Below are 18,648 nucleotides of genomic sequence, written 5' to 3'. Positions count from 1 at the left end.
GTAACAGGAGACCGTGAAGAACGACGGAGGACATCAGAAAGGAATTGGTCGCACATTACAAGGCTCATCGTGACAATATTTTCTGAACATCATCACAGGCGATAAAACAAGGGTTCGTCATTTCGAATCGAAAACAATACGGCAATGCGTGAAGTTGCGCTACACTGTCTATACTCTGAAGAAAAAGTTCAAAGCTGCACCCTCAGCCGGTATTCACTGTGACAGTCTTCTACGATTGTGAAGGGGTTATTCTCTTTGATGCTCTCCTTCGTGGTGCGATGCTCAACTCTGGAGGGCATTGTCTTAAAAAAATGTTCAAATGTGTTTGAAACCTTATGGGACTTAACTGCTAAGGTCATCAGTCTCTAAGCTTACACACTACTTAACCTAAATTATCCTAAGGACAAACACACACAACCATGCCCGAGGGAGGACTCGAAGCTCCTCCAGGACCAGCCCAAGACTGCAGCGCCTAAGACCGCTCGGTTAATACCGCGTGGATGAATTGTCTTACCATTACTAAACCGAAGAAACGAGTTCAGTGAATTCGTCATTGCAGACTGACTTGTCCTTTGCCACGACAGTGCAAGGCCACACACAATTCTCCGCACCCAAGAGGAGATCACAAAACTTTGTCGGACTGTTGTTTCCCATCCTCGCTACGCGCCAGACCTCGCACCTCCCACCTTACATCTGTTTGGCCCAGTAAGGATGCACTCAATGGGGTTGGGTTGTTTGGGGAAGGAGACCAAACAGCGAGGTCATCGGTCTCATCGGATTAGGGAAGGACGGGGATGGAAGTCGGCCGTGACCTTTCAAAGGAACCATCGCGGCATTTGCCTGGAGAGATTTAGGGAAATCACGGAAAACCTAAATCAGGATGGCTTGACGCGGGATTGAACCGTAGTCCTCCCGAATGCGAGTCCAGTGTGCTAGCCGCTGCGCCACCTCGCTCGCTGCACTCCATGGGTCCATGGGAAGCAGTACTCAGACTGTGGGGAAATTACTCGTGCACCAAGATATTGGCTACGACGTCCAACAGCGCAGCGGTACCATGCGGGCATACAGGCTGTTCCAGTAAGGTGGCGGAAGGGCGTCGCAGTGAATGGTGATAATTTGGAATAACAGGGTTTTGCAACCAAAACAGAGGAGAATAATACGGTGTATTGGAGTCCTGAATAGAGCCATGTGTTCTTTGTTGTATTACATAGTGATGGCACCTCGTAGTACAATGAGTGGAATTAGTTCGTTTTTGCATAGGGCACTAGTATTGTAATTAATCCGAACACACATGTTGCAAAACAAAAAAAAGTGATAAACGGTGCTATTAAAAGTAATTTCTCTGCATCGTGATGACTGAGTGTTGTGTGTTGTCCTTAGGTTAGTTAGGTTTAAGTAGTTCTAAGTTCTAGGGGACTGATGACCATAGCTGTTCAGTCCCATAGTGCTCACAGCCATTTGAACCATTTTTTGTTGTTGTTAAAAGTATTATTGAGTCGATGTCTTCTTGAAGCCCCCTATTCCAGTTTCAAAAGATGAAGCAGCTACAAGGAAATGAGGAAAGTAATGAAACTGTATGGAGTGAGAGTGTGTGTGACTTTATTTCAGAGGTTACAAAACTGAACCAAATTTACAGAGAACTTGGCTGTATGAGCCCAGTTAATGGCGTGAACTCATTCATTAATTGGTTTGACAAGGCTGTCGCAACGCTGCCACCGCCTCCCCCCAATGAATCTTGAAGCTGGCCCTCCACGCTGGAGCGGAGCTGCTCCCACACTTGATTTGTGAAGGATGAAATAGGGATCTTGCCAGCCACACAAGAGGTGATAGTGGTTGTTCTGCGTACTGATTTCTCAGGATCTATGAACCCAACATGCGTGAAAATGTAATCACGTGTCAGTTCTAGTATAATATATTTGTCGAATGAATATCCACTTATAATTTGGTGTAGCAGTTTTAATGTCCAGTAGTGTAATTTGATTATGTTCTCCAGTTGTGGTCTTATTTACCTTTGGAAATGTCCCTGTATACTGGTGGCTTATGATGGGTTGGTGATAGGAAATGGGCCCTGCACTGATGGCAGTGGGTGCAACGCTCTCCTTGGAGCTGTACCTGCTGGCCATCTTGTGGATGTTCTGCCTCACCAACCTCTACATCTAGATATGACTTGGAGTTGACAGAAGGTGGACCAACCACCAGTGGCAGAGCATGCGACATCCTTACTTCGTCAGTACCTGACGTCCACTATGTGGAGGCCTGGCTCCGTGTGTACACTCTGCCTCGTGAACGTGTAGATCTAGATGTGACTTACTGCGTGGTTTTGACAGGAGGTGGTGTAAGGTGTCAGGAAATCCAACACCCTCCATGAACACCCTGACATGATAGCAAGTGCGGCAGTATTTTACATAGCTCCGAATAAATCCTGACATTAAATTAACCAAAGTAATACGATCAACGAGTGAGCAAATGGAATACCACAGGCTAACACAAGAACGCCTAAATGCATGTCATACCTTCCCACCGTGAAACAGACACAGTTCTGAGGAAAGAAACGAGAACAGGAGCCAAGAGCAGAACCGTGTTAAGCTAGAAGGCCCTACGATAAGGGACGGACTTAACACCCACGTCGCCAGCTAACCATTAGGACGACACCACCTGCAAGTTTTGGCGTGAGACGTTTTCCCGTCATTGTTACGTCAAGGACCACCCCCCAGCCCATGTTAAAAGCTAGAGCCCTCCAGAAAAACAGTATAGATCTTACGGTAACACAAAAAGGGCCACACCACCCGCAAGGTTTAGCGTGAGACTTTTTCGCGTCTCTGTTAAGTTAGGACCACCCCCCAGCCCATGTTAAAAGATAGAGCCCTCCAGGAGAACAGTATAGATAACGCTAAAAGGACCACACCAGCTGCAAGTTTTAGCGTGAGACTTTTTCGCTTCAAAAACATTGTCCCACCACGAAAAGTATAACGTTTCTCATTGGATAGACAGAATTTTTGTAGGCAGAGCTTAAGGTTATCATTGAGACCCTGATTGTTCAGTTGAAAAGACAGCCAGATAGCGTTTCTTAAACCAACTTCGGTAAATTGTGGTAAGGATAAGTTAGGAGAGAGTTGCTTCCGAGACGGCAAGGTGTGTGGAGCTGCGCCGCCCACCACACCCTGATGCTGCCTAACCAACGACAAGGCAATGAACGCATGTGATGCCGCATAAGAGCGCATAAGGCTTCACTCAGAACTGCAGAAGTCTCATCTGTTACACCACCTTTTTGTACATAATACTAGTGTCGATAGTTAATTAAATCGCATGGTTTGCTACTAGAAGTTAAAATCTGAAACGCGATGATTTTTCTCTTATATAATTATTGAGAAGCTACATCAGCCACTGTAATTTACAACAAGTTAAATAAGTAATTTAAGATAATTTAGGGTCACTGTAGACCATTTTGATAGTTTCCCTTTTATGAAACTTAATTTAAACCTAGATTATAGATGTGATATGGCATAGGTCATCCTTCGATCCATTGTAGAACTTGGAAACCCATTCAGGGAACATTTGTTCACATTTTTATTGAACGCAGTTGGTTTTTACCATCCTGTGTTAAAATATTTCCTTTTATCAACAGTGCAATTTAAAAACAATGTTTTGTGAGTAGAATAAAATTTCCAATGGTAAACTTAACTGCTTTTCCGACGTTATTTTACCAGCTAACTAAACATAGGAAAGCCTTGAACCTCTTCCACTAAATTTAGTTAGTATTAAGATTCTTTTACAGGGAGTGCAGTGAAGCTGACGCTGAAATCATTAAGTATTTGATTATATCATCGCTAGTCTCACTGAACTCTTCTGAACTTTAGATGTCATGTGTGGTCTCCTTACCAGCAACAGGTCCCAGGTTCGAACTAGTCAACTCCCTAAAATACACGCTAAGAGCGTCGTTGCGCGAAAGTGGTTGGGAGACACGACTTAGAACAACAGACACCACGCAGAATGTTAGAGTGGTACTGCGGCAGTACCTGCTGTCGACTGTATGGAGGCCTGCCTCCGTATTTAGTCTCTGCTTGAGCTATCCCTAGATCTAGACACGATCACGGTTTTGTTTTGACAGGAGGTGAGCCCGCCACTGGTGACAGCACACGCCACGCCCTCTCTGGGACAGTACCTGATGTCCATCGTGTGGATGCCCGGCTCTCTGCGCGTGCTCTGCCTGACCAACCTCTTCTGTTGGATGGCCCACGTCTGCTACTCCCTCTACTTCACAGACTTCGTCGGCGAGGCCGTGTTCGGCGGCGACCCTCAGGTTAGTACTGCATCCGATAGCCAGATCGTATCCTTTGCCGTGCCGTTCGCGTTACTGGGTTCAGTCTGGGGACTTACCTGTACCGCTATCTGTTTTATATACTCTCTACTCTCCTACTAAGTTGTACTTGGATTACTTCAATATCGTGCATAATGTACATATTTTAGATTAAGTTGTTGCTGTGGTCTTCAGTCCTGAGACTGGTTTGATGCAGCTCTCCATGCTACTCTATCCTGTGCAAGCTTCTTCATCTCCCAGTACTTACTGCAACCTATGTCCTTCTGAATCTGCTTAGTGTATTCATCTCTTGGTCTCCCTCTACGATTTTTACCCTCCACGCTGCCCTCCAGTACATTGATGCCTCAGAACATGTCCTACCAACTGATCCCTTCTTCTAGTCAAGTTGTGCCACAAATCTCGCTTCTCCCCTATTCGATTCAGTACCTCCTCATTAGTTATGTCGTCTACCCATCTAATCTACAGCATTCTTCTGTAGCACCACATTTCGAAAGCTTCTATTATCTTCTTGTCTGAACTATTTATCGTCCATGTTTCACTTCCATACATGGCTACACTCCACACAAATGCTTTCAGAAACGACTTCTTCACACTTAAATCTATACTCGATGTGAACAAATTTCTCTTATTCAGAAACGCTTTCCATGCCATTACCAGTCTACATTTTATATCCTCTCTACTTCGACCTTTGTCAGTTATTTTGCTCCATAAATAGCAAAACTCATCTACCACCTTAAGTGCCACATTTCCTGATCTAATTCCCTCAGCATCACCTGACTTAATTCGACAACAACCCATTATCCTCGGTTTGATTTTGCTGATGTAATGATAGATTGCACAAACCACTAGTAGATCAGTGTTTCCTCACATTACTACTGTCTTAAGAACAACTGATTTCCTTCGCATTTTCTCCTACTTATCTAGGAAAGCAATGTACTGTTTGAACACAAAATTACCTCATACCGTCAGCTCACCTAGGTGCAATGCGGGAATGCTGCACATAGAGTGGTGGCAATGGTGGGATGACATCATTGTGCTCCTTCCTCTACCTTCACCTCCACATCCCTGAGCCACCACATTTTCTTCGAAATAGGCCATTCAGAGTGTGCTTCTAGGCTAACACACGCATATTTTGCTCTACCAATCACAACCTAGTATTTTACCAGTTATTACAACAAAACAGAGAGCCTTTGTACAGTGGGCCCTCATGTTAAGTTCCAGCATATTATTTCCACATTTAAGTTGTCTGTGTTATTGTTATATAATAATAAGAAATATATGTGGCACACTTGTTGGCACTAATGATCTAATTTATATGTTATGCTGAAATCAGACCCCCTATACCGACGACATAAACTTTTGCCAACACTTTTTAACCCATTATTTCTGAAACTATTCCCGATATTACTGCCAAATGTTTACCAGTTGAACATCTGAATATATTTACTTCACTGATGTAGAATTGGGAAGGTATACATAGTGAAAACTGAGACACATTTTGTTATATATACGCCTGTTTCTTCGAAAAAGTAGTGTTTTATACAGCATACCATCAGTTATATAACTCTCAAAACACCGATTATAGGTCCATATAATCACCTCCACTACATGAGTAAATTCTACAATTTGTATATTTATTGATTCGTGAGAGAATGAGGCTTTTGCCAGAAAATTAACAGTTTTAAGAAAATTCAAATGAAAGTAGTAAGCCTATGGAAACACATCTTTTTTACTAAAATATTGGTCGGAAGCCACCTGCTTCATTGTCTGATCCTTCTTCTTCACCAAAATTCTTCCTTCTTCTCTTCTTTCTTGCCTCCTCGATCATTTCAGTCTTCTGCACCCTTTTGTTTTATCTTTTGGGGCTTAACTGCTAAGATCATCAGTCCCTAAGCTTACACACTAATTAACCTAAATTATCCTAAGGACAAACACACCCATGTCCGAGGAAGGACTCGAACCTCCGCCGGGACCAGCCTTCTGCATCCTTAACTGGTCCACAGCTTCCAATATTCTTCCGCAGCCTGCGCTATACTTAATCCCAGCTGTTCCAAGAGTTCTGTTCTACCAGAATCCCCGTCATTGTAATACATAACCGCATCGCAGAAACATAATATTAAAGTTTTTATGCCTACAAAGACAATTTTTTATAATCCGGGTTTGCACAATATTGTTAAGTGTCTCATTAAACATTCTGCGTCCTACCATGGAAGTACTTCTTTATCAAGTTGGGATTTGCTGAGTCTCTGAATATTACTGCTTCAGGTACTGAATGTTTATGTCTAAATTAATCTAGTTTGCTTGTTACCTCTGCTCTCCTATATTTCCATGATGTATGTGGTGCAGGCAGGCTCGAGTTAGCTACAGGGTTGTTACCTGCACAGAGCCTGTTATAGGATGTTGCTCAGACCTTTCTTTTCATGCATTCCAAATCATGTGAGTTTTCTCTAGTGGCTTTGCCACAGTATTTCTGAAATTCACCGATAACTTTATATCAGTAAGCCGTCCAGTATATTTTATACTTTCTCCATATAATAAGTTGGTGTAACCAAGTTTTCTTTTTCAGCTAATAAAGGTGGGCTCCCCTCCTTTTCTTTACATGACCTGAGTATTCGAGCTTTGTAATAGGCTCATCATAGGGTTTGCTTTTTAAAACATTGTCGAAAGATTTACGCTCTCTATGTCCCAAGTATTGCCTACACGAAAAGTCTCGCTCTGATTGTGAGGGAAGAAAAATAGCCGTAGCTGCTGCTACCTCTGTACTATCACTCGACCCCCCACAATTCTTTATACCCGAGGGCCTACGGGCACTTACCTCTTCCTTATCACCTACCGATTTGCATCCTTGGCAATATTTAGTGAGAACTTCATAGCCCGACACCTTACCTGTATAAGCACTTGTTACAGTAGAAAATCTGTTTTTGGAAGTGACACCTTTTGGCCATTACCCATAAAATGAACTAATATGTCACAACCCAGTCGGATTATTTCTACAGCTGCAGTTTTCATGGATTCTGTTGCAACAGAGTCTATGCAGTTGCCAATAATTGCAGTATACTTCTCAAATTGGGTGGGTGCGTTTTGTTCATTCAGGAGACCTCAAAGTAATCTACCACCACTACTACCTTTCCCAGTACACCTACTTCCGCATAATGACCACACATTGACTCCATATAGTTCGTTATTTGAGCATTTGCCAGAATATAGAAATGACCTATCACCACCACAATCGGTGTATATAACTTTAAGTTTTAAGACTAATCCATTTCTGGTAGTCACATCTTCGGAAGTCACGGTATCTCCACCACATAACTCTCATGCTATAGTTTCTTTCAGCACATGTTAAAATATTCGAATATATATTTACCTAAGGAGTGTCAGCTGTCTTCTCACCACTACCACTAGTATTTTGCTCAATTTCACTATTATCCACAACTGGTGAAGTTCTACAGCATCTGGTTTCTTTGTTTACTCATTTTAAATTAGAGCAACAACACACAACAGATTCACAATAAAAACAGCAAGCTACCGAATATCAAAATATTTGTTTTGTGGCCGAGCGGTCTCAGGCGCTGGAGTCATGGACTGTGCGACTGGTTCCGACGGAGGTTCGAGTCCTCCCTCGGGCATGGGTGTGTGTGTGTGTGTGTGTGTGTGTGTGTGTGTGTGTGTGTGTGTGTGTGTGTCTGTGTGCGTGTGTGTGTGTCCTTAGAATATTTTAGGTTAAGTAGTGTGTAAGCTTAGGAACTGATGACCTTACCAGTTAAGTCCTATAAGATTAAACACACATTTGAACATTTGTTTTGTTTTCAAAGACTTACAAATATATGAGCAAAGGATATTTAATAATTAGTGCATTCAACCTGTCGTAAGCAAATCGAAAGGAAACATAAAAAGCCACAAACTGGCATGTAGTTTCTGAGATTTCCAGACAAATTTGACAGGACGTTAAGATCAATGAGGACATCGCGATGTGTGAAGTATACGTTAAAAAATATTAAAATTATATTTACACGGATTTTGTACAGAAATTAGGGACCAGCTTGTTTAGGAAAGTCCAAATATTCATATAGTACAAAAAAGAAAAAATTAAATTTTTTTTTAAATTTGCTGGCTGATCTGATCTAAAGGTGCAGTTGTCAATGACCATAGTTAGATTATTGTACCATAGCACTTTAAACAAACCAAAAAAATGTCTGTAGTATTTGACAAAATATGTAAAGATATGTTCTGTAGCACTAGTGTAACCTAAAGGTTGAGGAACACTCGAAGCCTTAAACACGACTGTGGATCCTGAAATTAAGTGTCACAATTTTATAAATGGCAAAATCTTTAACGTAGTGTGTCGCTTAAACTGCGTATTTTCGTAATATGCAAGTTGTTGTTGTGGCCTTCAGTCCAGAGACTTGTTTCATGCAGCTCTCGATGCTACTCTATCCTGTGCAAGCTTCTTCATATCCCACTACCTACTGCAACCTAGACTCTTCTAATTCTGCTTAATGTATTCCTCTCTTGGTCTCCCTCTACGATTTTTACCCTCCGCGCTGTCCTCCAATACTAAATTGGTGATCCCTTGATGCCTCAGAACATGTCCTACCAACCGATCCCTTCTTCTAGCCAAGTTGCGCCACAAATTCCTCTTCTCTCCAGTTGTATCCAGTACCTCCTCATTAGTTTCGTGATCTACCCATATAATCTTCAGCATTCTTCTGTAGCACTACATTTCGAAAGCGTATATTCTCTTCTTGTCTAAACGATTTTTCGTCCATTTTTCACTTCCATACATGGCTACACTCCATGCAAATACTTTCAGAAAAGATTTCCTGACACTTAAATCTATAGACGATGTTAACAAATTTCTCTTCTTCAGAAACGATTTCCTTGCCATTGCCAGTCTACTTCAACCATCATCAGTTATTTTGCTCACCAAATAGCAAAACTCATTGACTACTTTAAGTGTCTCATTCCCTAATCTGATTCCCTGAGCAGCACCCGACTTCATTCAACTACATTCCAGTATCCTCGTTTTGTTTTTGCTGATGTTCCTCTTATATCCTCCTTTCAAGACACTGTCCATTCCATTCAACTGTTCTTCCAAGTCCTTTGCTGTCTCTGACAGAATTACAATGTCATCGGCGAACCTCAAAGTTTTTGTTTCTTTTCCATGGATTTTAATACCTACACTTCTGGCCATTAAAATTGCTACGCCAAGAAGAAATGCAGATGATAAACGCGTATTCATTGGACAAATATATTATACTAGAACTGACATGTCATTACATTTTCACGCAATTTGGGTGCATAGATCCTGAGAAATCAATACCCAGAACAACCACCTCTGGCCGTAATAACGGCCTTGATACGCCTGGGCATTGATTCAAACAGAGGCCGGATGGCGTGTACAGGTACAGCTGCCCATGTTGCTTCAACACGATACCACAGTTCGCAAGAGTAGTGACTGGCGTATTGTGACGAGCCAGTTACTCGGCCACCATTGACCAGACGTTTTTAATTGGTGAGAGATCTGGAGAAAGTGCTGGCCAGGACAGCAGTCGAACATTTTCTGTATCCAGAAAGGCCCGTACAGGACCTGAAACATGCAGTCGTGCATTATCCTGCTGAAATGTAGGGTTTCGCAGGGATCGAATGAAGGGTACAACCACGGGTCGTAACACATTTGAAATGTAACGTCCACTGTTCAAAGTGCCGTCAGTGCTAACAAAAGCCACGGCCTCCGAGCTGATAGTCCATGCTGCTGCAAATGTCGTCGAACTGTTCGTGCAGATGGTTGTTGTCTTGCAAACGTCCCCATCTGTTGACTCAGGGATCGAGACGTGGCTGCACGATCCGTTACAGCCGTGCGGATAAGATGCCTGTCATCTCGACTGCTAGTGATACGAGGCCGTTGGGATCCAGCACGGCGTTCCGTATTACCCGCCTGAACCCACCGATTCCATATTGTGCTAACAGTCATTGGATCTCGACCAACGCGAGCAGCAATGTCACGATACGACCACCCGCGATCGCGATAGGCTTCAATCCGACCTTTATCAAAGTCGGATACGTGATGGTACGCATTTCTCCTCCTTATACGAGGCATCACAACAACGTTTCACGAGGCAACGCCGGTCAACTGCTGTTTGTGTATGAGAAATCGCTTGGAAACTTTCCTGTCAGCACGTTGTAGGTGTCGTCACCGGCGCCAACCATATGTGAATGCTCTGAAAAGCTAATCATTTGCATATGACTGCATCTTCTTCCTGTCGGTTAAATTTCGCGTCTGTAGCAAGTCATCTTCGTGGTGTAGGAATTTTAATATCCAGTAGTGTATAACTACGAAATCAGTAATGCTTCACCACACCAGTACCATTTTAGAATGAGAAAGATAATGCGGCATGTTCTGCCGTAGAGATTACTGACTGGCATTATATTTGCTGTGTGAAAGTTCCGACGTAGCTGTCTATTTTAACAGGCAAGTCTTGCGATTGCCATAATGAGGAAGGCTGCAACACTTGCTGATCAGAACTCTCGCCCCGGGGCGCTCTAAAAAGTTCACAGACCGTCCTGCTTTCCTTCTGACAGTCACCTATTGAACAGTACCCAGAGCTAACCCCAAGACTGGGTCTACACCGTATTTAGCCGCTGATACCATATTTTCCGATGCTTTAGCGCAACAAAAATGTTCAAATGTGCGTTAATTCTTATGGGACTTAACTGCAAAGGTCATGAATCCCTAAACTTACACACTACTTAACCTAAATTATCAAAAGGACACACACACACACACACATACACACACACACACACACACACACACACACACACATACTCGAGGGAAGACTCGAACCTCCGCCGGAACCAGCCGCACAGTCCATCACTGCAGCGCCTTTAGCGCAACAAATCACATTTCAAATGACGTGTTTTGGAGTTATCTTAAAGGCAGTTTATCGCTTAAACGCCATATTTCGTAATAAGCAAGAATAACTACGACCCATCACATCCCTCTCAGATGTAGTGTTAATACCAGTGGATATTCTGTCAAAATCTGAACAGAGACCGAGCGAGGTGGCGCAGTGGTTAGCACACTAGACTCGCATTCAATCCCGCGTCCGATCATCCTGATTTAGGTTTTCCGTGATTTCCCTAAATCTCTCCGGGCAAATGCCGCGTTGGTTCCTTTGAAAGGGCACGGCCGACTTCCTTCCCAGTCCTTCCCTAATCCAATGAGACCGATGACCTAGCTGTTTGGCCTCTCCCTCAAACAACCCAACTCCCCCTCTGAACAGAGATCGAGCACGAAAATAGGAAGAAGGTGTACTGAAAAGTGAAAATAAGCGGAATATAAACAGTGAACAGTTCAAGAACAAAGAGTGCAATATAGAGCAGCCTGAAACAGCAGCGGCGTCGTGGGTTGGTGGTGGACTTGGTGTTGTGTATCCTTCATCATTTTAACGCCGGCACGGCAGGTAAGCGTGTTCGGTCGGAGGCTTAGCAGCCCTCTGTAATAAAAAAACTAAGTGAATGGATCAACAATGAACCTCAAGGGTGTCATTGGACGTCCGCCCCGAACGAGAAAACGAACATGAACGAACAAAATGAGATTTAAAAAAAAAAAAAGTCATGGCGTCGGACAGCCGAGCGGACAAGGCCGTGTTAAAAAAAAACTGCATCGTGCTTGCCCCCCCCCCTCCCATAGCATTATGAACAAGGTATGTCCAGTCATTGAAATGTTTATTCTCTTCCTGTATCCTTGGCAGTTGTCATACTACACATTGATTATAAAATACGAGTCACTTCGTAAGAATACGTTACCGTCGCAAGTAAATGTGATGAACAGTAGTAGTAGTAGTAGTAGTAGAGGGGTTTTGGGCGCACGACAGCAAGTTCTTCAGCTCCCGTTCAGTAACTTAGTGAGACGGGTGTCAAGAAAAATCCCAGAACAGGAATATAAAACGGAACAGAAAACATGGGTAACAATCGTCGAAAAACATGTGCTCACCCACACCAAAGCGTGGGATGAAGCAGAGCGTCAGCAGTAAAACATGGACAACATAGGAAGAAAATGATAGAGGAAGCTAAAACAATGTAGCAGATGGGAGTGGCTGGCTGACCGCAAGGAAAAAAGGGGAGGAGTCAGCCACTCTGCAATACACTAAAACCTCCAGCCTAAAAGTTTAGGCCAGAGTCCAGACACATCACCAAACTTAAAAACCCTAGACACAAACGTCTCATCATTAGCTAAAACAGAAGGCAGATCCCCATCAACTTGTGCTTCTACCCGTGCATCACGGTATAAAATGCAGTCTGTTAAAATGTGCCGGACAGAGATGTGCACACCACAAGCATCACAAAACGGTGGATCCTCCCGCCGTAATAAAAAGCTATGTGTGAGGGGACAGTGCCCGATCCGAAGACGTGTGAGGGCCACCTCCTCCTGCCTGAGCAACCGGCAGGAGGAACGCCACGGCCGAGGGGTTGACTTAATCAACCGCAGTTTATTGGCCGTCACCGTCAGCCATTCATCCTCCCCAGTGAGATACCACATACACGTGTGACACATATGAAAACTACAAATAGACGGGTGTGGACTTTGTTAAAACAAAGGAATTTAAGGGTCAGGTCTTCCAAACCGGAACCCAGCTTCAAAAACGTTAAACACATATGTTTTGAGAGAGCACAGAGGAACTGTGTGATTGTGAAACTGTCGCATTTTTTTTTTCAGCTTATGTAGCTAGCTGCTATGTATTCATCATTTCCTTAGGAGTGATCACATTCACATTCACACGAAAAGCTAAACTGGGCAAGAAGGCATATCTCACTACCGGCCGCTGTGGCCGAGCGGGCTGCAGTCCGGAACCGCGCTGCTGCTACAGTCGCAGGTTCGAATCCTGCCTCGGGCATGGATGTGTGTGATGTCCTTCGGTTAGTTAGGTTTAAGTAGTTCTAAGTCTAGGGGACTGATGACCTCAGATGTTAAGTCGCATACTGCTTAGAGCCATTTGAACCATTTTGAGCATATTTCACTCACTCACCAGTCGTACCAATCAAGTGCGTCGGTAAGAGATTCAGATCATATGAGACACGTACTGTCGTTAACACCGTGTATGACACAGCAGACGTGTTTTCCGGTGCCGGATTCGGTTGACTTGTCACCTTGTCATCAAACGTTCGCGTTTCCCATTCGAAAGGAACTTTGTTTCGGCTGCTAATAGAGTAGTTGTGCAGAATCAGTTGTCCCTAACTTACACCCTACATTCCGCCACGACACGGACACAAATTTGAATGCAGCGATCAAAAAAGGTTGGCATGAGTGAGTGTGGAATTCAGCTCGTCTGTTTCGCAGTACACACCGTGACCAGTCGTCCACAATGCAGTTGCTGTTTCAGGCTGCAAATTCATTGCACTTCTTGTTTTTGGACCATTCTCTGTTTCTATTTAACTTTTTTTTTCACAGTCCAGTACTCCTTGTTTGTGTTTTGATGCTCGTCCACTGGACTCTCTTACGACTAAATGTGAGGGGAGCGGGATGGGGACTTTCCCTTGTCAGTAGTAGTAATGTGTTTGAACAAGGTTTCACACACAAACAAAAAAAAATCCGATCTCTGCTCGTCGAGTAAAATTCTATATTTGCATCAAAAGTAAAATGGCACTTTAAAGAAACCAAATTGTCTGTTTTATTTACCAAAATAAGTAAAGATTTGTTCTATAACAATGTAAAATATGTATGGTTCACTTGTCAGCTCCGCTGATCGATCTTGCAGGTTAAGGAACACTTGGCGTCAAGTATAGTTTCATCTTAGCATGCCCGGCTAGCCGCGCGATCTAACACGCTGCTTTCCGGGCGGGAAGGCATGCCAGTCCCCACCACGAATCTTCCCGGCAGATTAGTGTCAAGGACCAGTGTGCCGGCCAGTCTGTGGATGGTTTTTAGGCGGTTTTCCATCTGACTCAGCGAATGCGAGCTCGTTCTCCTTATTCCGCCTCAGTTACACTATGTCGGGGATTGCTGCGCAAACAAGTTCTCCACGAACGCGTACACCACGATTACTGTAACACATAAACATTTGGGGTCACACTGGTCTGGTATGAGGCCTTCCCGGTTGGCTCCACTGGGGGCTATAGTGCACAATAACCCTGGGTTCGGTGTGGTGCGGCGGTGGGGTGGGTGGACTGCTGTGGCCTGTCGTGGGGTTGTGAACCACTGAGGTCTACGACGGGACGAAGCCTCTCCGTCGTTTCTAGGTCCCTGGTTTAAGTACGCAATACAATAGCTTCATCTTTGTACTAAGGCAAAATAGCACTTAATAGAAACGAAATATTAGCTGCATTATTTTTCTATGACAGTATAAAACACTTCTACCTCAGTTTTTGACATTCCTAGTGTGACATGCAGGTTAAGGAATGCTTGTCAACAACTGTGGTTCGATGTTTGCACCCACCTGGTGCAAAACACAGTAGACCCTGAAATTAAGTACCACTATCTATTTACTGTTCTAAATTGTGTGTATTATTAGTTAGAAATTTGTGCCAGGTCAGATAAAAGTGACACACCAACGCGAGAGCCCAATATGTCCAGTGATTGGAACTTTTCTGCTGTGCTGCTGGAATCTGTACAAACCGGACACAGTGCTTGTGTACATCCCGTGCAGCATTTCTACCTGAGAGCATCCCAGGATTGTAGTTTTGTCTCGTATTTCCTGCATCGTAATATTTTTGAGACGTTCCACAGCCTCTTAGGTGTATATAGCCATCTCTTGCTGATATTCTAGCGGAACTTGCGTACAGAATTTTAAGTTTACCACTTTAGCAAAATAATGGTGTAATTGAATATGTTTATTGTACAAGTATCAAACACTGCAAATGGATTTTCTGTTGATAAATGCACAATGTCGAGACCACCACATTTAGACCAACTGTTCGTTACTGAAACCAGATTGGTCGTTCAGTGTGAACCAGTAGATGTCGCTGCAGTCTTTGCAGTTTGCACACGGTACTGTGTCTCTTCATAGTGGTAATATTCTGAATGAATTTCGTGGCGAAGTGATGAAAAACATCAGCAAATTTCCAAACATGAGCGTTTCATATTGATTGGATCCCGAAATTTTTCATTGTCATCAGAACACTGTTCGTCAAAAATTCTACGTTATGTATTTGATTTGAAGGGTCACGTTTCTTTTTCGTGCATGAGACAGAGAGAACCTGTGAAATAACTCGTGCACAGAATTTCCGAATGCGAATTAGTTTAGAAAAACACTCCACATCATTGCCAGTAGCATGGGGGTAATTGTAAAGAGACTTTGGGATTAGACAGTGCGACCTTCAGAGAATGGAAGAAGAGTCCGTAAAGTGGCATCCTCTAAGAAGAACTGAGGAGGACAATCATGCATCTTTGAGTATTGCTCAAGCATGAGGGGACCTTTAACCAAACAGGACTAACAGGGGATAATGACCTAACTATAGAAGTCATTCACCCAGTTCAACAAAAGCTCCGTGCTTTGGCGGAACCAGGCATTTGTTTTTCACAGTAATAAGTTTTTACCAGAGATGAAACAAGTGATTAATGGAAAACAAAATTATAGCATTAATGTGACACTGAACTGCAGGTCTTCAAAGAAGCGATAAATGAAAAAAGGAATTATGGCGTTGCTCTGGGATCGAACCTCAGACTTTCAGAGAAGATAAAGCTTCACACCCTGGTCCTGGACGAGCCAGTCGATCGCGTCCGAACGCCAAGTCGTCCTCTGGAATGGCGCCATCAGATGTGGAGTGGAGGAGCACGTGGTCAGCATATATTGTTGGATTCCGCGACCTCGGATCTGCTACAAACGGGTCGAACAGTTTCTCAGTTGACCTCACGAGGCCGCACCAGCCATCCCATCACGTAAAAATCCTTGGCGGTACTAGAAATCAAACGTCGAACCTGTGTCTGCCACACGGCTGACCACTAAGCTATGAAAGCAGACAAACCTTCAGGTCAGTAGCCAAGTGTTTACTGACTAATCCACCGAATCCGTCAGGCACCATTGTTTAAATATACACCTGCAGTAGTTTAGTAGTGAGGGAACCTGTTTCTCTCTGTAAAACTCGTGGAAGTTAAGAGAAAGAAGTTGGCAGGTATTCCCAATGGCGGCAAACAAGCGCAGTAGGTCTCGTACTCTGAGGGATGTGTTCAAACTTAATTATATATACAGAGTGCTCTGAAATACGCGTTAAAAAGTTCTAGGAACTGTAGATGGCAGCGAGTAGACAATATTCTGAACTGGAAATGTACCTTTTCCTAGCTACAGCCGTTTGAAAACATGTTTGCTATGTAGGTACGCAACAGGTGGGGGTTGCTTACGTTGGATCGACTGATGTCATTTGACATGTCTCCTATCTCTCTGACCTGGTTGCAGCTTCATTCACCTATCTGTGATGTTAGAGCAAGTTGGGTGGGTACACGTTTGCAGGATACACCGACACGATCCTTCTGTCTGGCGAAGCTCGCGGTAATGGAGGAGCCATTCGTCGCCTTTACAAGATCGTCCTCCACGGAGTCCAGGTCCATTGCGTACCCTTTCCGCCACTATTACGCAATGGCTTCTTGAAAAGGGTAGCTACTCCGTCAGCAGGCGAGACTGTGGTGCTCCAAGGAGACACCGCACATCTGATATCGGGCCGGTCTCTTTGACTATTATTGAGTGGAACTGTAAAATAAGTGATGTGCAGGGTCACGCCTAATAAATTATTTGTAAGGGTGGCGGTTTCATCGACACGGTTTCAAATGATTGTAGCACGGAAAGTTTGTAAGAGATATTTCATAGCACACCGCATAGATGATGATGATGATAATAATAATTTTGTGTGGTTCAATGGCACGGTGCGAGTCTTCCTATTGGACACCACTTTGTCAGCTTGTGTGTCCCCAACTTATCACAGTTATCCAACTGGCGAAAAGGGACCTACAGTTTATAGTGGAATCCAAACCGCATGCTGGTTCTGTCATCTGCTCACGTAAGGGCTACGTTTATATGTAGACAGAGAGATCCACAGTCCGACCCAGATTGAAAACTGCACTCTCTCGGTTTCCAGGCATGTGCTTTACCTGTAGAGCAACAGATACAATGTGTACATAAATAAAATCACTCCGTCTTCAGGCCACAAGTGGGCCATCGGGACCATCCGACCACCGTGTCATCCTCAGTTGAGGATGCGGATAGGAGGGGCGTGTGGTCAGCACACCGCTCTCCCGGTCGTTATGGTGGTTTTCTTTGACCGGAACCGCTACTATTCGGTCGAGTAGCTCCTCAATTGACATCACGAGGCTGAGTGCACCCCGAAAAATGGCAACAGCGCTTGGCGGCGTGCATGGTTACCCAGCGCTGAACTTCGGTGATCTGTGTCCACTACGGCAAGTCTGTTGCCGTAGGTAAATAAAGGGTGGCGCAAAATAGGTGTTACAAAGTTTTTGTCTACAACGACGTAATATGGGATGATTTTTTTATCGTATTTACGCTACAGTAGACGATATGAAATTTAGCAGAAATGGTTTTCAGAAGCCTTTCCTTCTTCATCGATGACAGTGCAGTCTTGAACCCAACTCCGTGATGAATTACTGATTATCACCATTTTCGACTGCACGAATCTTTCTGGAAAATCCAGTTTAAAGGTCCTGGAGTGCCGCAGGTGCACGTTCAAAGACAATGTCCGTCAGAAAAACAAAAATAAATAATGATACGGATGGAGATCGCGACTGTAAGCGGGCCATTCCACATCGTGTCCGGCAGCTCGAACATGCGGATTCACAGCACCCCCAGGTGGGCCAGCTCTGTTCGCTGACTTTCCCACTGAGAATGGACGTGTACTCGATCACTAAATCCGATCTTTAAGGACTGTTCCATTTCCAAAGGCCTCATTCATCTCGTTCGCAAAAGAACATCGCTGCTCCACATCACAGTCCTTCGAAAGTTAAATTTTATAAGGGCAAATATTAATTTTCTGTTTCATTATCCTGAGGAGAGACAGTCGTGATATTCTGAGTTGCAGTGCCGAATGTCTTTCCGATGTAGTGCGCTCCTCAACTAATAGGTTCGCACTCGTTCCACATTCTCCAGGTTTTAAGCTGAAGCTGGTCGTCCTGAGTGGACCTTCATTGAGTTATGTAGGAGAAATGCAGCCTTTTCAAAAACTTTCATCAACCTGTAAAAGTAAAAGGAAAGCGTCGCACAAAATCCGTATCGGCGCTTAAATTTTGTCACCACAGTTGGACGCCCTTTCAGTACTATTGTCTCACGGAGAAGTGTTCATTCCGGATGGAGTTGTTCTCGAATCAAATGTGCTGTCGAATGCGC

The 18,648-nt window shown here is 43.9% G+C and overlaps 1 protein-coding gene across 1 annotated transcript in view; it reads left to right on the top strand.

The window, feature by feature from the left end:
- The window catches only part of LOC126293211 (proton-associated sugar transporter A-like), a 476,357-nt gene that overhangs the window by 440,425 nt on the left and 17,284 nt on the right, over window positions 1-18,648 (top strand). The window contains exon 10 of the mRNA XM_049986334.1: window positions 4,109-4,300. Within this exon, the coding sequence (XP_049842291.1) occupies window positions 4,109-4,300 (192 nt within the window). The remainder of the gene's footprint in view (window positions 1-4,108; window positions 4,301-18,648) is intronic.

This window comes from Schistocerca gregaria, chromosome 10 (genome assembly GCF_023897955.1).
Source record: "Schistocerca gregaria isolate iqSchGreg1 chromosome 10, iqSchGreg1.2, whole genome shotgun sequence".
Lineage (NCBI taxonomy): Eukaryota > Metazoa > Arthropoda > Insecta > Orthoptera > Acrididae > Schistocerca > Schistocerca gregaria.
The sequence above is the reverse complement of the archived record's forward strand: the minus strand, read 5'-3'. Positions and strand labels throughout refer to the sequence as shown.